Source organism: Podarcis melisellensis (assembly GCF_964234715.1).
Source record: "Podarcis melisellensis genome assembly, chromosome: 16".
Classification (NCBI taxonomy): Eukaryota; Metazoa; Chordata; class Lepidosauria; order Squamata; family Lacertidae; genus Podarcis; species Podarcis melisellensis.
This window is the reverse complement of record NC_138533.1, coordinates 7584526-7604405: the sequence shown is the minus strand read 5'-3', so window position 1 is coordinate 7604405 and position 19880 is coordinate 7584526. Positions and strand designations below refer to the sequence as shown.

The 19880-nt window shown below is 42.0% G+C and overlaps 1 protein-coding gene, 1 long non-coding RNA gene and 1 pseudogene across 3 annotated transcripts; 2 read left to right on the top strand and 1 right to left on the bottom strand.

The window, feature by feature from the left end:
- Positions 1-980: 980 nt before the first annotated feature.
- LOC309358694 (protein S100-A12-like) lies at positions 981-4417 on the top strand. The gene is made up of 4 exons (XM_081892087.1): positions 981-1136; positions 2603-2766; positions 4082-4316; positions 4349-4417. The coding sequence occupies exons 2-3, from the start codon at positions 2626-2628 to the stop codon at positions 4241-4243; spliced, it is 303 nt and encodes a 100-aa protein (XP_081748213.1). The 5' UTR covers positions 981-1136; positions 2603-2625; the 3' UTR covers positions 4244-4316; positions 4349-4417.
- Positions 4418-10283: 5866 nt separating this feature from the next.
- LOC309359182 lies at positions 10284-12523 on the bottom strand. Its single transcript, XR_014163766.1, has 2 exons — positions 12398-12523; positions 10284-10430 (listed from the first exon to the last, which is right to left on the bottom strand). It is a non-coding gene; the product is annotated as an uncharacterized lncRNA (long non-coding RNA).
- On the top strand, positions 10336-13423 carry LOC309359181 (protein S100-A12-like; annotated as a pseudogene). Its single transcript, XR_014173402.1, has 3 exons — positions 10336-10418; positions 12390-12549; positions 13112-13423. The product of XR_014173402.1 is annotated as a protein S100-A12-like (transcript).
- The last annotated feature ends 6457 nt before the right edge of the window (positions 13424-19880 follow it).

Here is a 19880-nt window from a genome sequence, read left to right as displayed (position 1 = left end):
GGGCATGTATCTAGGACATGGACGGGGAGCCAGATGTTGCTGGTCTACAGCTCCCTTCATCCCTAATTATTGACCATGCTACCTGGAGGTGAGGGAGTCTTAACAGCACCTGGAGGGCCATGATGTTGGCGCTCCCTGCTCTAAGACAGTGTATCCTAAGCTTGTGCTCTCCAGTTGTTTTGCACTGTAGCTCACACCAGCCCCAACATTGTGGCCGATAGCCAGGGCTGATGGGAATTGTAGACCCAGACATCTGGAGGACCCTCAGTTGGGCAAGAATGTCTAGGATCAGAGGTGGGTTAGAATATTAAGTGCCTTAGAAAAAGTGGCTTAAATAATAACTAAACAAGGGTGGAGGATTTTGGGATCTTAACATACAATGTGTCTTACTGTAGAGGGGGAAGACTCTCGCCAGGTGACCTGCATATCTCCTCAAATGACCTGTCCAGGTCCTAAGTCTGGACGAACCACTTGAAGGCACTTACTTGTGTGTGTTTTTAAACCAAATGCTTAAACTAGACATGAACTGTTTCTTTCTTTTGTCTAAAATGAGGATCTATCTATATCTATCTATCTAGATCTATCTATATCTATATCTATTTATCATCTATCCAGGATTGCCTTTGACAAAGGCATTCTGTTAGGTAGGATCCAAGAAGGGTGGTGAACCTGTGGCTTTCTAGATGTTGCTCTAAATTAGCTGCATATAACCCACTGGCCTCATTCCACTATTGCTGCAAAAAACTGCCCCCGGCATCAATATTTCACCACAATCTAGGTCACTTCCAGGAAACTCTATGCCCTTCCCATATTATCAAAAACAGGTTCCATATTATTTTTATGAGGCTCTAAGTAAAGAATACAAAGGATTTCTTCATATTATGTGCAAACTTGGTGTTGAATGATCACAAGTTTTTTGGGGAGGGGGAGGGAAGGCCCCCAGGTGTGTTGCTGAAGGAAGAACTTCATCATATATCTTGAGCAAGAGGTGACTGGTTTGAGGGATCAAAGATTTCACAACTAGGGGTGGTAGCAAATTACTTGATAGAGTATAAAAGGTGGGTTCTTCATAGGACTGTTCACCACACCTTGGCTCATCTTAGCTCTCTCGTTAATCTCATTAATCACCGTCTGAGGTAAGTTGAAGACAACGGGGTGGTTTCCTTGCCTGATTTTGTAGGTTTCAGCCTTTGTGTTGGAGATAGGATGCTACTTGTTTTTCAGGGTATTTGCTGATGCTACAGGAACACCTGCATGGTCTTCCATTCATCATCTTTGACCAGGAGTGAAACTCATATTTATTTCACCTGGGTCAGAGACTCAGTTTGGCGTGCGCGCACAGACACAGAGACTGGAAGCCTCAGTGGCACCCCTCTGGAGGCTTCATCCAGGGCAAAAAAAACCTGGCTAGCTCCCCTTTAGCTACAGCTCTGCCCCTGACCATCAACCATGGTGGCTTGGGCTGATACAAGTTGGAGTCCCAAGTCACAGGTCCATCTAGCCGAGTACTTTTCCAGACTAGAGAGCCCATCTATCTGGGATTGTCTCTAATGAAGTTGTTCAATTAGTGCAAGGATTTCCACTAGTGTAATGGAGCTCCTCTCCTCTACTTGTCACCCCCACCAAACCTCCAGTTACAGATAGGTAGCCGTGTTGGTCTGCCATAGTCAAAACAAAAAAAATTCCTTCCAGTAGCACCTTAAAGACCAACTAAGTTAGTTCTTGGTATGAGCTTTCGTGTGCATGTATCTGAAGAAGTGTGCATGCACACGAAAGCTCATACCAAGAACTAACTTAGTTGGTCTTTAAGGTGCTACTGGAAGGATTTTTTTTTGGTCCCACCAAACCTGTTGTGGATGTTCTACCAGCCCTACAGAGGAGGTCCGAGGAGAGCACAGGAAGAGCACAGGGAGATTAAGTTCCATCATTCAAGTGGAAATCCTTGCACTAACTGAAAAACTTTTTTGGATCTGGAGCAATATATTTCAGACTAGACTTAGCAGCGCCTATGGTTTTACATTCTCTTGAATCTTGTTGCACCAGTGCATCATGAAAACTCCTTTATTTCTCAAGGCTGTCTCTCCACTCTGTGTCTGACTGCATTAGTCAATTTTTCCTTCCTTCCTTCCTTCCTTCCTTCCTTCCTTCCTTCCTTCCTTCCTTCCTTCCTTCCTTCCTTCCTTCCTTCCCTGTCTCCAGACTTCGTTTATCCAATCATCAATAGTTGGAGTCAATCTATTCTCCCAGTCATGGCAGATAGTTATTAAATATTAAATCAATATAAAAGGAGACATTTAATGGATTTTTTTTTTGCATTTATTGAATTTGACACCATTCTCTATAATCTATATTAAGGCCAGCTTTTTAACCCACCCAAATAAAATAGCTAATGGGTCCATCAGAAATATACATCCTGTGATATAATGTGAGAATAGGATGCTTGTCTAGATGGCCATTTGGCTTGATCTAGGAAGGCTCCTCTGATGTCCTTATTGCCTTCCTGCCCTGACTGTGGACTTCTGATTTGCTACTGTGACAACAGGATACAGGACTGGGTTGGACCTTCACCTGAATCATCAGGGCTCTTCTTATGTCTATTTAGGTTACCAACAGAAAACCTTCAAAATGTCCAAGTCCAAGACTCAGATGCAAGTTCTGGCCGATGGGCTGATTGAAGTCTTCCATAGGTATGCTGGGCAATCTGACACCCTCGACAAGCAGGAGTTCAAGAAGATGATCAACGAGCAGTTTCCTGACTGCGTTGAGGTGAGGTGGAGATAAGATGGGTGTGGGCAATTGTTGGGCACTTGAAGATGGGTGTGGGCAATTGTTGGGCACTTGAAGGTGACACATTGGCATCAATGTGCAGCACGCCTCTGGGCATGTTAAGATAGTGATAGGCAACTCAGCAAGGCAGCACTTGGAACTGAGCTAGGCTACCCTGTTAGCGAAGTATATTTAGGGACGGGTGGATATGTCCATTTCAGTGGGTACCATTTTCTCGTTTTTCTCTCGTTTTCTCTTAAATTCAGTTCTCCACATTTTGCACATTTATGTATTTTTTAAAAAAATAAAATCCTCTTTTGGCAAAGCAATTTCCCCTTACGATGATTTTTTTGTATGCTATTTTCATGCTATTCTATTTTAAACACACTTCGCCATAGTAAAAATAAAGTAAAAAAAGTAGTACATGCATTACTTAACACTTAGCTGCATAAGTACATTCCAGAATCTGAAGAAATGTGAATTTGGCAGGGTGAGCTTCAAATGTGAACTGGATTGGATTTCTCCCCTGTAGATAGATACAGAAAAAGAGATATACAGTGGTACCTCGGGTTATGTACTTAATTCGTTCTGGAGGTCCATTCTTAACCTGAAACGGTTCTTAACCTGAAGCACCACTTTAGCTAATGGGGCCTCCTGCTGCCGCTGCTGCATGATTTCTGTTCTCATGCTGAAGCAAAGTTCTTAACCTGAAGCACTATTTCTGGGTTAGCGGAGTCTGTAACCTGAAGCGTCTGTAACCCGAGGTACCACTGTACATCTCAGGAGAATTGGGGGCTCAGGTTTCTCAGTCATCCTCAGATAAAGTCTCTCAGAAAAGCAATGCTCCATGAGACCTCAAGCCCAATTAGTCTAGCATCTGGCTCTCACAGGGCCCAACCAGATGTCTCTGGGGAGCTTACAAGCAGAAGCTGAGCACTAAAAGAGGAATATACCCCCCTTTAAATGACCTGAGTATTAAAAGAGAAAGTTTTCTTCTCCTTTTTAAATATTCTGCATTTTGAACTCCTTTATGTTGCTGCTTATTTGGGTCTGCGTTCAACATCTGCTGATGTTACTTTGCATTAATACCATTCTGGGAAACTTTCAGTCCTTCGGTTGTGGCTGAACTACAACTCCTATCAGCAAGTATGGCCAATGACCATGGATGAGGATGGGACGTGTAGTCTTGATGATGTTGGAAGGTTCTCCCCATCTATGGCAAACCTTTGTTTTGCGATGGTCTGATGTCTTAGATGCATATCAACAAATTTCAACCTGAAACCTTTTGTTCCTCTATTCCTTCTCCTCCCTACAGTACCCACAAAACCAGCAAGGGAAAGACAAGCTCTTCAAAGACCTGGATAAAAACAAAGATAAGCAACTGAGTTTTGAAGAATGGACCCATCTGGTTGGGTCATTCCTCTCTTGCGCCCACATTAAGTTCCACCAGCATGAGGGACACCACCACCACCACTGAGAAGAGACCCAGCAGGTCCTCCAGGGGACAGTGGTCAGGGACATGTTGGATACCAACCTTCCAAACAAACAAACAAACAAACAAACAAACAAACAAACAAACAAAGCCCCCCTGTCCACATCCCCTGGCTTGAAATGTAATGTTTTGGCAATAAAATAAGAAATAATCATTTAATTTGGAAAGTCTAGGGTGTCTTACTTTTTGGGGTGACAAGGCAGTTTGAAACAGGTTTTGAGTTCAGCGGGGGAAGGTTGTGTTACGTTTTCTGGTTCTGGCTTCCATGCTGTATTCATCTCTGCGACTTCTCCTTTTTACAACAACCCCTCAGTGCGACTCCATTCCTACTTGACTCACACCTCTGCCAAGTATGTTGCCCTTGTAGAACTCTCTGCTGAGTCCCTGCAACATTCTTAGATGATAATAGGGACATCAGCATTCGAGGAATATTGGGGGGTATGCAATGTTTTTACGGGATCAGAGGCCTTTCAGGAAATACCTAAAATCGAATATTAAGTCAAGTGATGCTCAGAAACTGGATGAGGCCAAAGGGAACAGGCACTGAAAAGCTGGCCTTGCAAGGCTTTGCTTCAGCCACATTCCCTTTTCTTGCAGTTGCTCACTTCGACATGTAGAAGCAAGTTGATTCTTTGTAAAACAGCCAGCAGATGAGATTAACCCCGCCCCCACCTGGTGCTTGAAGAAAATAGAATCTCTCACCGAATAAAAAGAGGAAGACAAAAACAAAGGGAAGCATACGAACACACACAGGGACGTATGTGTGTGGGTCTCCCTCTCGGGCAGAAATTTTAAATCCTATCAAAATATGTACTTAAATATGGGGGAGGAAAAAGCGCTACTGCAGGGTCACCGGTTGGAGGAGAGGAAGAGTGTGAACGCAAAGGAGAGGAAAAGGGAAGATGGAGGGAAGAAAGGAGGAAAGTGAAAGATGAAGGAGAAGGGTGGAAAGCGGAGAAGGATGTAGGGAGAAAAGGAGTAGGTTAAATATAAAGAGGAAGGATGGAGTAAGGGGACAATCATGGTAATGGATGGAAGGAGAAGCAGGTGTATGGAATAAAGGAAACGAGCTGAGGAAAGAGAGGGAGAAAAGAAGGGAAGGGGAGGGAAAGAGAAAGAGAAAGGAGGGTGGGACAGGGAAGGCAACCAGAGGATGGATAAAAGGGATGAAGGATGAAGAGGAAGTCAGGAGGAGGATGCTGTGTTCTACATAGATCCATCGATTACTACTTGTAGCCATGGTAGTCCTACTCAGAGTAAACCCATTGTAATACACATGGTTCACGTCAATCTATGTATTTTAGCAGGGGCTGCTCTGGGTATAAGTTGGCTGCATATGACCCATGGAAATCATTCCAACCACTGCAGCAAAGAATGCACCCAGCTTTCCATATTGCGCAAGAATGCATGCCGTTTGCAGAAACTTCAGGCCCAACCCATATCTACAAAACGGTTTAACCACAATGTGATTTATGAGTTCTAAGAAAGAAATGAAAAGCGATGCCACACCATGGGTGTAAACCTGTTGTTCCTAAATGATGAACAGTGATTGGCCACAAGCTGTAGGGAGGGAACCCCAGCCCCCAGAGGTGCCTTGCTGTAGGAAGATCTCCACCAGATACCTTGAGCACCAGGTGCTCAGGGTTCAATGGGTTCAACATGGGAGTGTCATTTGTTTTTTTTTCCCAAATACATTTTTATTAACATTATATACATAACAAGCATACAAACAGATACAAACAAATACAAAAGAAAAAATTACAACAAGAAAAAAATAAAAATATACAAGCCAAACTTTTTTTCCTCTCTCTAACTATACAAAGAGAGATTAATCCGGCTACTTCACAAAAAAGGAGGGGGAAAAAGAAAACAAAAACAAAAAAACAAACAAAAAAACCCCTCCTGGACTTCCTTCCATCCTTTTGGTAAGTATCAAATATTTACTTCCATTCACGTATTTGATTTTTGATCTGTAAACCTAAATTCACACGCTGGTAGTATTGTTCTGACCCCGCCAATCACATTAAACATTCATTCCAATGTAGTTCCAGTATTTACTCCAATTTTTCAGAGATTTCTGTTCATCATGGTCTCTTATTTTACCTGTTAATTTATCAAGCTCAGCATATTTTATCATTTTAATTTGTCAATCATTTATATTGGGGATAGTTTCCACTTTCCAATATTGTGCCAACAGAATTCTCGCTGCTGTGGTGGCATAGAGGAATATCGTTCTATCTTCTTTTTTGATCTCTTTATCCAACATTCCTAGCAAAAAGGCTTCGGGTCTTTTGGGGAAGGTGTATTTAAATATTTTTTTAAGCTCATTGTAAATCAATTCCCAAAAGCCTTTCACCCTTTTACATGTCCACCATAGATGATATAGGTCACCCTCCACCTCCCCACATTTCCAGCATTTCTTATCCTTTAATCTATACATTTTGGCCAACTTCACAGGGGTGTGATACCACCTGTATAGCATCTTCCAAATATTTTCTCTCAGGGACATACATGCTGTAAACTTTATGTTGCGGTTCCACAATTCCAACCACCTTTCAAAGTCGATGTTATAACCAAAATCAATTGCCCATTTAATCATTGCCTCTTTGACCTCCTCGTCCTTTGTGTACCACTCTAATAGTATATCATAGGTTCTAGATAGGGTTTTGTTTTTACCTTCTATTACTTCTACATTGAATTTTGATTTTTTGTCCTCAAAACCCAACTTCTTCTTGTCCTCTTTTAATAAATCATTCACCTGATGGTATTGCAACCACCCAGTGAATAGATTTTTTATCTCTTCATAAGGTCTAAGTCTTGGCCCTTGATCTGTTTTTCTTAACATTTCTTCGTAGGTGGCGTTTTTCCCCTCCATATTTATTTTCTTCACCGTTAATACCTCAATCGGTGAGATCCACCATGGGGTCTTTCTTTCAAGGAGATTTTTATTCCTTTCCCATGTTTGGTATAAAGGTCCCCTGAAGATATGATTTAGAAAGCTCTTGTGAGCCTTCACTTTCCCATACCAAAGGTACGAATGCCATCCTTACCAATTATTAAAACCTTCTAAATCCAGCAGGTCTCTATTCTCCAGTTTAATCCAATATTTTAACCAAAGTATACAGGCCGCTTCGTAATATAAACTTAGGTCCGGGAGAGAAAAAACCCCTCTTTTTTTTTTATCTATCAAAATTTTCATTTTTATCCGTGGCCTTTTCCCCTGCCAGATATACTTTGCCAAAGCTCTCTGCCACTCTTTACATTGTTTCAGGTCTTTAAGTATGGGAATAGTCTGGAATAGAAATAGCATTCTAGGCAAAATATTCATTTTGACAACCACTATCCTCCCCAGAAAAGAGAGTTTCATCCTCCCCCATATTTCCATGTCTTTCTTTATACTCCTCCAGGTGACATCATAGTTATCCTTATATAAATTTATGTTCTTGGCTGTGACCCATATCCCAAGATACTTCACTTTCTTGGCTACTGCAATTTCCGTCCTTCTCTCTAAGTCTGTTATTTCTTCCTTTGTTAAATTTTTAACCAACATTTTGGTTTTATTTTTATTTATCTTAAGTCCTGCCACGACTCCAAATTCTTCAATCTTTAATAAAGCTTCTTTTACACTATTTTTTGGGTCTTCTAAGGTTAGTACGATGTCATCTGCAAAGGCCTTGATTTTATATTCCCTCTTTCCTACCCGGACTCCTTTTATTTCTGTTGCCTCCCTCAGTCTCTCATTCAGTATTTCTAATACCGTTATAAACAATAAAGGAGACAGGGGGCAGCCCTGTCTAGTTCCTTTATATATATCAAAATATTCTGTTGTGGTGTTGTTTATTACCAATTTTGCCTTCTGTTCCTTGTATATTGCTTCTATCCCACTTCTGAATTTCTCTCCCATTCCCATCGTTTTCAAACTTTTCTTCAAGAAATCCCATGAGATGTTATCAAACGCCTTTTCAGCGTCTATAAATACCAAGGCCGCTTGTCTGTCTATACTCATATCCAAATATTCAATAATGTCTATCAGATTCCTTACATTTTCCCTTAATTGTCTCCCTGGGAGGAAACCCGTTTGATCTTTATGTATTTTGTTGTTCAAAACCTTTTTTAGTCTTTCTGCCATTATGTCTGTGAATAGTTTATAATCATTATTTAATAATGAAATTGGCCTATAGTTTTTCATTTCCAGGGTATCTGCATCTTTTTTGGGGATCAAGGTAATATATGCTTCCTTCCAGGTATTCGGGATCCTTCCTTCCTTTAATATATTATTCATCACTTCTCCTAACACTGGGGATATTTGATTACTTAGTGTTTTATAATATTTGGCCGAAAGGCCATCTGGCCCTGGCACTTTCCCACTTTTCATCCTTTTAATAGCCTTTTTTATCTCTTCTTGAGTAATTGTCTGGTCTAATATCTCATTTTCTTCTTTAGAAATCGGTTTTAGGTGGTGCTCTTGCAAAAAACAGTCTATTTCTTACTTAGTTTCCTTTCCTCTTTTATATAAATCCTTGTAATATTTTTGAAATATTTTTCTTATCTCTTTTGGCTCTTCCACAATCCTTTCTCCTTCCCTTATCCTACTAATCATATTTTCTTTTCTTCTTTCTCTTATTTGCCACGCCAAATATTTGCCTATCTTATTTGCTGACTCAAATGTCCTCTGATTCATCATTTTAATTTTCCATTCTACCTCTTGGTCAATTATTGTAGAAAATTTAGCTTGTAATATCTTTATATTCTGCTTTGCGGTCTCCTCGTTGGGGTTAATAGTTAACTTTCTTTCATTTTCCATAATCTGTGTTAGGATCTGTTCTTTCTTTGTCTCTTTTTCTTTTCTTACTTGACTATTTTTCTGTATTAGGAAACCCCTCATAACTGCCTTTCCTGCGTCCCACACAGTCTCTATGGCGGTTTCCCCATTTAAATTCCATTTAAAATAATCTTCTATTGTCTCTATTGCCTTATTTACAATTTTCTGGTCATTAAATAAAAATTCATTCATTCTCCATCTAACTCTTCGGATATCCCTACCTTTTAACTCAATGGAGACCGCATTATGATCAGATATAATTCTTGGAAGAATTTCCGATTTAATTAGATTTTGGGTTAGTTCCTTCGAAATCCAGATGCTGTCTATTCTCCCCCAACTCTGATTTGGGTTTGAAAAAAAAGTATATTGTTTTGTAGTAGGGTTTTTGAGTCTCCACGCATCAATCAGTCCCAGATTATTTACCATATCAAAGAAGGATCTCGGTAATTTACCTTCCTTCTTCTCATGTTTTTTTGTTGACTTGTCTAGGTTTGGAGACACCACCCCGTTAAAATCGCCCATCAATATCATTTTTTGGTCCATTCATTCCATCAGTTTGTCTCCTAATTCCAAATAAAAGGCTGATTTTTTGTCATTTGGAGCATATATTCCCACAATTATTTTTTCTCCCTGAAACACTATCTGAACAATAACTACTCTCCCTTGGTCATCTTTATATAATAATTGTGGATCATATTTTTCCTTTATATATATTACCACCCCTCTTTTCTTCACTCTATCTGATGTCTACTCGATTACTACTTGTAGCCAATGGTAGTCCTACTCAGAGTAAACTCATTGTAATACACATGGTTCACGTCAATCTATGTATTTTAGCAGGGGCTACTCTGGGTATAAGTTGGCTGCATATGACCCATGGAAATCATTCCAACCACTGCAGCAAAGAATGCACCCAGCGTTCCATATTGCGCAAGAATGCATGCCGTTTGCAGAAACTTCGGGCCCAACCCATATCTACAAAACGGTTTAACCACAATGTGATTTATGAGTTCTAAGAAAGAAATGAAAAGCGATGCCACGCCATGGGTGTAAACCTGTTGTTCCTAAATGATGAACAGTGATTGGCCACAAGCTGTAGGGAGGGAACCCCAGCCGCCAGAGGTGCCTTGCTGTAGGAAGATCTCCAACAGATACCTTGAGCACCAGGTGCTCAGGGTTCAACGGGTTCAACATGGGAGTGTCATTTGAGAAGGAGCAAAGATTTCATAAGTGGGGGGTGGGAGCAGGATTCTAGATGGGGTATAAGAGCTGGGAGCGATTTAGGGCTCTTCATCCAACTTTGGCGCATTCGAACTCTCTCGTTTATCGCCAACCAAGGTAAGCTGAAGACTATGGGAAGCTTTCTTGGGTTCTTGTTGGGTTATACATTGGACATAGGGTGTTAAATCTTTTTGAGATTATCAGCTAGGGCAGGGATGAAAAACCTGTAGGCAAGGCTCCAGATGTTCTGGACTCCAACTCCCACCAGCCCCAGTCAGCGTTGTCAATGGACAAGGATGACAAAGTCTGGCAACAACTGGTGGACTGTAGGTTCCCCATGGGTGCAGTAGCTCTAACACAATTCAAGGTGCTCACATTGGTATTTAAAGCCCTAAATGTCTCACTCGTTCCCTCTCAAGTGATATGGTCTTTGTAGGTCCATCACTCTCTGGAGTTCGGTTGGTGATGGTGGCCTGGAGAAGACCTTCTCTGTGGCAGCCCCTTTGTTGTGTATCTCCTTCCACAAAGAGGTTCATCGTAGAATATTAGAGCTGGAAGGGACCCCAAGGTTCATCTCGTCTAATTCCCTGCAATGCAGGAATCACAGCTAAAGCATCCATTGTAGATGGCCATCCAACCTCTGCTTAGAAACCTCAAAGGAATGAGAGTCTCCAACTTCCTGAAGGAGTCTGTTCCACTGTCAAACAGCTCTTACTGTCAGAAAGTTATTCCTGTTTAGTCGGAATCTCCTTTCTTTAACTTGAATCCATTGGCACATCCAGCACCTTCATTATACAGCTTCCACTATAGATGCACCGCTTTATGCTGGCTTTTGACACTTGTAAGTTGCTTAAAATGGGTTTTAATATAGTACTTTAAGGTTGAAACCTGTCTTGGGACCTTACGGGAAAAGGTGGAGAATAATGACAATCTCAGTACTTTGTGAGTACAGTGGAACCTCGGATTGCGGACATAATCCATGATGGGGGCATGTCTGCAACCTGCAGCGCCGTGTCGGCACATGTGTGAAGCTCTCCTCTCCCCTCCACCAAATCTGTTCTGGGAGTTTCCCCAACCTCTGGAGCAGATGTAGGGTGGGGAGCCTAAGGAGATAAGGTAAAGTTCTGTTATGTAAATTGAGATTCTTCTGCTAACAGAATAACTTGGAGGTGTCCAGACCAAGATATTTAAGAGTATCCCTGGCAGCATCTATAGATTTACATTTAACAACAACCATCTCCTTGCACTCTGTTGCACCAACGCATTATGAAAATTCTCCATTTCTGAAGAAAACAATTCCAAGGCTGTCCACTCTCTTTGCCCCTGGCTGTATTAGTCAATTTCACCATGTTTACTAGGTCTCCAGATTTTGCTTATCTACTTGAGATATTTATCTTTATATTTTTGAGTTTTTCGAGTTTTGACAGATAGTTAGGCAGAAAACATGTATTATCCTTTTCTACGAAAAGAAGTGCTGGAACTCACCGTGAATGCCTCATTTGTTCTCTTATTATGGCAATGGCGCCCACCTGACTTTTCCTGAGTCCTGGCACAAAAAACCCTTGTGTATCGCAATTTAAGGCTGGATCTTTAACAATGTAAAAAACGAAAATAACAGACAGGTTTGTCAGGAGTGCCCATCCTGGGGTTATTTCCATTTCCCTTATTGCATGATGGCAAAAATTACATTCTTTTAAGATAGTCCCCAATACATGTTGCATGTTTGCAGTAGAAACTTGGGTAAGTAAATAATGTAATCGATCAATATGTAAGTAGTTCTACAGGTAAGCCATCTGAACAACACTTAAATGAACTAAAAAAAAAACAGAATTCAAATGGAGAGCTGTCCTGTGCTAAGTAGGACACATGGACACTCTATTCTTAATCCTGAAGAATTATAAAATCGAAGAGTTGGAAGGGACCCTGAGGATAATCTGGTCCCAACTCCCTGCATTGCAGGAATATGCAGCTGCCCCATATGGGTATAAAACCAGCAGCTTTGCTGTTATCACCACTATGCTCTAACCAACTGAGCTATCCAACAAATAATCCAGGCAGAGTCACTCATGTGTTCCTATGAATTTCCAGGTTGCCACCAGAAGCCAGAATGTCCAAGCCCAAGACTGAGTTTCAACAACTTGCTGAACAATACATAGATATCTACCACAGGTACTCTGGGAATTCTGACAGCCTTGACAAGCAGGCATTTAAGAAGATGCTGGAGGAGCAGTTTCCTGACACTGATGAGGTGAGGGGGAGATAAGAGGAGGCAGGGGCAAATTCTGGCCTCTCAAGACTCTGGGACACCCACTGGCACCAATGTTCAGGGTTCCTTCGGCCAAGTTAAGATGGGGAGGGGCTGAAATCTCACCAGGTCTCTGCTTTGAAGGATGCTCAACTACTCTGAAAACAAAGCATATCTAGGGACAGGGAGATATGTCTGTTTCAGTCTCTTTTCAGTCTTAAATTCTGTTCTCCCCATTTACGCTCCATTTAAAAAAAAAGTTTATTGTTATTCTTTCCTATTAAACGTATTTTTGTATGCATTTTTGCCCAATATACTGTACACATTTTTGCAAAGCACCTTTCCCTAATATGCTGCATTTTTGTATGTTATTATTGCCTAGATGATATAGAAAGAAAGAAAGAAAGAAAGAAAGAAAGAAAGAAAGAAAGAAAGAAAGAAAGAAAGAAATTTGTGCACACTTTACTGTAGCATATGAATTTTCATACATATTACTTGGCTGGGGAAATGCAACAAACACATCTGAAGTCTTCTCTCCTCCATTTTCCCACCCCTAACACTGCAGTCTCCCTTGAAGCAACAAAAGAGAGACCAGCTCTTCAAGGAGGCGGACATAAACAAGGATGGCAAACTGAGTTTTGTTGAAGTGGCCCACCTGATCGCAAAATTTATCGTTGAAACTCATGACAAACTCCGCAAGTAAGAAGGGCGTCCCCTTGGCCACTGGAAAAATGGCCCAGCTAATCCTCCAGGAGATGGTGCTCAGGGGTGTGTTGGATGCTAACCTTCCAAACATACACAAACCCTTTTCCGCGTTCACTAGCTTGGAATGTAATGCTTTGGCAACAGAATAAGAAATAAACATTTTACTTGAAAATCATTGGGTGTTTTATTTCAACCTCATTCTGACAAACTGCAGTGTTACTGCCTTTTCTATATTCAATCTCTTGCCTGGGAGACTATGGAAGATTTGCTTCTTCTTCACACCTCTGCCTACCTTGCAGGTTGATTCGCGATACATGTGGGCATCTAGTCCTGCGCTTCTTGCTCAGGGATCCATCAATAGAAACCTCCTCTGGTGGCTAGGAGACGAGGCTTTGTTTGACTTATTTCTTGTATTTATCTCCCCTCTTTCCTCCAAGGAGCTCAAGGTTCTGTATATAATTCTCCTTCTCCCCATTTTATCTTCACCACAATCCTTGTGGCTTTAGGTTAGGCTGGGAGTGAGAGATTGGCCTCAGCTCACCCAGTGAAGTTCATGGCTGAGTTGGGACTTGAATCCTGGTCTTCCAGAGCCTAGTGTAACCCTCTAATCACTACACCACACTGTCTCTCTCACTTCAACTCTACAATTCCGTGATTCTTCTGGGTCAAGATTAAGGTGTCCATGTGTCCTATTTAGCCCAGGGCAGTTCCCCATTTGAACTCTATTTTTTATTTAGCTAAGTGTTGTTCATATGACTTGAGGGACACGGGAGGCACTGTAGGTTAAACCACAGAGCCTAGGACTTGCCGATCAGAAGGTCGGAGGTTCGAATCCCCGCAACGGGGTGAGCTCCCGCTGCTCGGTCCCTGTTCCTGCCAACCTAGCGGTTCGAAAGGACGTCAAAGTGATATCAAAGTAAGTCATATGACTTACATCAGGGGTCAGCAAACTTTTTCAGCAGGGGGCCGGTCCACTGTCCCTCAGACCTTGTGATGGGATGGACTATATTTTTTGGGGGGAAATGAATGAATTCCTATGCCCCACAAATAACCCAGAGATGCATTTTAAATAAAAGCGCACATTCTACTCATGTAAAAACAGGCAGGCCCCACAAATAACCCAGAGATGCCTTTTGAATAAAAGGACATATTCTACTCATGGAAAAACATGCTGATTCCTGGACTGTCTGTGGGCCGGATTTAGAAGGCGATTGGGCTGGATCCGGCCCCCGTGCCTTAGTTTGTCTACCCATGACTTACATATATAACTACTTACATATTGATTATTTGCATTATCTACTTACCCAAGTTTCTACTCCAAACACGCAACATGTATTGGGACTATCTTAAAAAAACATAATTTTGCCATCATGCAGAGAAATGCAAATGATATCAGGATGTGCACTCCTGACAAACCGGTCTGTTATTTTCATTTTTTAGTTAGTTAAAGATCTGGGCTTAAATTGTGATACACAGGAGGGGTTTTGAGCCGGAACTCAGCAAAAGCTAGGTGGGTGCCATTGCCATTATAAGAGAACAAGTGAGGCATTCATGGCAAGTTCCAGCACTTCTTTTCCTAGAAAAGGGTAATACATGTTTTCTGCCTAAGTATCTTTCAAACTCGAAAAACTCAAAAATAGAAAGATAAACATCTCAAGTGGATATGCAGTTCTGGAGACCTAGTAAACATGGTCTCTTCTAGCACAAGAATCTCAACTTACATAAACAGAACCTTACCTTTCTTATCTCCCTAGGCTCCCCCCCTACATCTGCTCCAGAGGTTGGGGAAACTCCCAGAACAGATTTGGTGAAGGTGACAGGGAGGGGAGAGGGAAGGCCCTCCCCCAGGACACTGTCACCAACCAATCTCCAGAGAGCGATGGAGCAGCAAAGAGGGCCCCTTTGGCCAATCATGTCACTTGAGAGGGTCTGTAGAGAAGGAGGCAGCCCTTGAGATAATTAGGGAGCGAGACATTTAGGGCTTTAAACACCAATGTGAGGACCTTGAACTGGGCTGGAGCTGCTTAAAATCTTCCAAAGCTTGCCGTACTTTGTCATCCTTGTCCATTGACTTTTAGACACTTCAGGATCTAAGTAATGAAATAACTATTTTTTTGTGTATAAGACTATTTTTATTTTTAAAAAATGAAGTTTAAAATATGGTGTCATCATATACACTGATAGTGCATATTCTTAATTTTGATTCTCAGAAAATAAGGGGCGTTTTTTACACAGGTGCATGTTATACACCAAAAAATACTATAATTAATATGTAAGTCACTGTATATGTAAGCCATATGAGCAACACTTAAATGAGCTAAATAAAAAACAGAATTCAAATAGAGAGCTGCCCTGTGTTAGGTAGGACACATGGACACTATTGTTGATCCTGAAAAATCATAGAATTGCCGAGTTGGAAGGGACCCTGAAGATCACCCAGTCTCAACTCCTGGAATTGCAGAAATAAGAAGCTATCCCATATGAGGATAAAACATGCACAAGAATGCATGTTGTTTTCAGAAACTTTGGGCCCTCCCTATATCCACAAAGCAGTTGAACTGCAATATGTTTTATGAATTCTAAGAAAGCAATGTTGACCAGAGGGTGCAAACTTGGGGCTCCTAATTGATGGACAGTGATTGACCACAAGCTGCAAGGAGGGAAGCCCAGCCCCCAAAGGTGTCCAGCTGAAAGAAGATCTTCCTCAGATACCTTGAGCGCAGGGTGCTTGTGGTTAATGTGTGCAACCGGGGAGTGTCATTTGAGAAGGAGAAAACATTTCACAAGTGGAGGGGGGTGGGAGCAGGTTTCTAGGTGGGGTATAAGAGGTGGGAGCGATTTAGGGCTCTTCATCCGACTTTGGCGCATTCGAACTCTCTTGTTCTCCACCACCGAGGTAAGCTGAAGACTATGGGAAGCTTTCTTGGGTTCTTGTTGGGTAATACATTGGACATAGGGTGATAAATCTTCTTGAGATTATCAGCTGGGGCAGGGACGAAAAATCTGTAGGCAAGGATCCACATGCTCAGGATTCCAACTCCAACCAGCCCCAGCCAGCATGGTCAACGGACAAGAATGACAAAGTCCAGGAACCTTTAGAGGATTGTAAGTTCCCCATCGTTGCAGCTGCTCCAGCCCAATTCAAGGTGCTCACATTGGTGTTTAAAGCCCTGAATGTCTCACTCCCTATTTATCTCAAGGGCTGCCTCCTTCCCTACGGACCCTCTCAAGTGACATGATTGGCCAAGGGGGCCCTCTTTGCAGCTCCATCGCTCTCTGGAGCTTGGTTGATAGCCTTCCCTCTCCCCTCCCTATCACCCCCACCAAATCTGTTCTAAGAGTTTCCCCAACCCTCTGGAGCAGATATTTTTTGGGGGGTGGGAGCAGGGGGGTGGAAAGAGAGCCTAGGTGAAGTTCTGTTATGCAAGTGGAGATTCTTGTACTAACAGAACAACATGGCTGTGTCCAGTCCAATATATTTAAGAGTATCCTTGGCAGCACTTCTGGATTTACATTTAATAGCTACCATTTCCTTGCACTCTGTTGCACCAATGCATTATGAAAACTCTGCATTTCTGAAGAAAACAGTTCCAAGGGTGTCCACTCTCTTTGCCCCTGACTGTATTAGTCAATTTCACCATGTTTACTAGGTCTCCAGATTTTGCTTATCTACTTGAGATATTTAGCTTTATATTTTTGAGTTTTTCGAGTTTTGACCGATAGTTAGGCAGAAAGCAAGTACCACCCTTGCTATTTTTCAAGGAAAAGAAGTGCCGGAACTCACCATGAACACTTCACTTGTTCTCTTATAATGGCAGTGGCTCCCACCTGACTTTTCCTGAGTTCCAGATCAAAAAAACCCCTGTGTATTGCAATTTAAGGCCGGATCTTAACCAACTAAAAAACAAAAATAACAAACAGGTGTGCTGGGGTTATTTCTCTTATTGCATCATGGCAAAATTACATTCTTTAAAGATAGTCCCCAATACATGTTGCCTGTTTGCGTTAGAAACTTCAGTATTTAAGTAATGTAACTAATCAATATGGAAGTTGTTGTACATGTAACCATATGAACAACACGTAAATGAGCTAAATGAAAAACAGAATTCAAATAGAGAGCTGTCCTGTGTTAGGTAGGTCAGATGGACACCACCTTATTGATCCTGAAGAATCATAGAATTGCAAAGTTGGAAGGGAACCCTGAGGATCATCTGGTCCCAACTCCCTGCATTGCAGGAATATGTAGCTGTCCCATATGGGGATCAAACCTGTAACCTTTGTGATATCAGCAGCATGCTCTAACAAACTGAACTTTCCAGGCAGAGCCGCTCATGTGTTCCTATGAATTCCCAGGTTGCCACCAGAAGCCCTTCGAAATGTCCAAGTCCAAGACTCAGTTGCAACAACTTGCTGAACAATACATAGATCTCTACCACAGGTACTCTGGGAATTCTGACAGCCTTGACAAGCAGGCATTTAGGAAGATGCTGGATGAGCAGTTTCCTGACACTGATGAGGTGAGGGGGAGATAAAAAGAGGCAGGGGCAAATTCGGGCCACTCAAGGGCCTAGGACACCCATTGGCACCAATGTGCAGGGTTCCTTTGGCCACGTTAAGATGGGGAGGGGCTGAAATCTCACCAGGTCTCTGCTTTGAAGGATGCTCAGCTACTCTGAAAACAAAGCGTATCTAGGGATGGACAGATATGTCTGTTTCAGTCTCTTCTGTCTTAAATTCCGTTCTCCCCATTTGCGCTGCATTTTTTAAAAAAATGTTTATTGTAATTCTTTCCTATTAAAGATATTTTGGTATGCATTCTTGCCCAATATACCCATTTTTGCAAAGCACCTTTCCCTAATATGCTGAATCTTTGTGTGTTATTATAGGGTAGCTATATGGTGTGTGTGTGTGTGTGCGCGTGTGTGTGTATGTGTGTGTAGCACACTTTACTGTAGCATGTGAATTTTTATACGTATTACTTGGCTGGGGAAATGCAACAAACACATCTGAAGTCTTCTCTCCTCCATTTCCCCACCCTCAACACTGCAGTCTCCCATGAAGCAACAAAAGAGAGACCAGCTCTTCGAGCAGACAGACATAAACAAGGATGGCAAACTGAGTTTTGCTGAAGTGGGACGCCTGCTTGCAATATTCATTGCTGAAACTCATGAGAAACTCCGCAAGTAAGAAGGGTGTCCCCTTGGCCACTGGAAAAAATAGTTCCAGCAAATCGTTCAGGAGACGTCAGGGGAGTGTTGGATACTAACCTCTCAAATAGTTACAAACCCCTATCCGCATTCACTATCTTGGAATGTAATGCTTTGGCAACAGAATAAGAAATAAACATTTAACTTGGAAATCATTTGGTGTCTTATTTCAACCTCAATCTGCCAAATTGCAGTCTTACTGCCTTTTCTATGTTCAATCTCTTTCCTGGGAGACTATGGAAGATTAGCTTCTTCAAACACCTCCTTCCATCTTAGAAGTTCATTCCCATCTATGTCAAGTATTTGAATTTCCCACACATAGCCAAAATTCCGATGTCAAAAACAGTGTCCGGGAGGAAACCACTGAAATGTCAGAGTGTATGGCAACCCATGTCGATTTGGGCGAATTTAATTTAAAATAGCTCAAAGACTTCAGGTTTTGTTTTGTTTTTTTTATTTGAGATCTTGCACAACCAAATAAAGCTCCCCCACCCACCTTTTGAAATATGGCAATCCTAATATACCTATAAGCAACCCTTGGTGTGATTGTTGGAGTGTTGGAACCAAGAGCAGCGGTGCAGCATGGGGCAGTCGCCCCAGGAGCAAAATTTTAGGGGGCACAAAATTTCAACACCCAGTGCTGCCTCAATACAGCTGTGCGCTTCCATTCCTGGGCTTCGTTGAAAACAGCTTCTCCATGGAAACCAGGAAGAGAGCTTTCCAGACAATGGAAAGACTCTTCTTTCCTTATCTCTATGGCTGCAATCTCTTGGTTGACGCAGACGCTGTTAAGCAGCTGAATGCGTATGCGTATTCCATCTGTCTGTCTCCCTCCCTCTCTCCCACTCTGCATGGCCCTGTGTTCTGGCAACCCATGTTATGCCACTGGCTGAGAGTCCGGGGTTCAAATCTCCACTCATCTATGAATCTTTGTGGGTGTGACCTTTGGGGCACTACTGTCTCTCAGCTTAACCTAGCATGCAGGGAGGGTTATGAGGATTTAACAGGGAGCAGGAGAAGCCTCTATAGTCACCTTGAGCTACTTAGGAGGTAAAAACTGGGAGACCAGCAGCAGGTGGAACCAGATTCTCTTAAAATAAATTTTATTTGCAACCTTCACTTTTACAAGTTTTCACCTTTACATTCACCAACAGAAACCAATACACCATCAACTTCCCTTTCCCCCTTCCATAGTCCATTCTGGTTATCCTCTGCTGCTGCATATTATAATCCATGGGTACGCAAACTAAGGCCTGGGGGCCGGATTTGGCCCAATTGCCTTCTAAATCCGGCCTGCGGACAGTCCAGAAATAAGCATGTTTTTACATGAGTAGAATGTGCGCTTTTATTTAAAATGCATCTCTGGGTTATTTGTGGGTCCTAGGAATTTGTTCATTCCCCACCCCCCAAAAATAGTCTGGC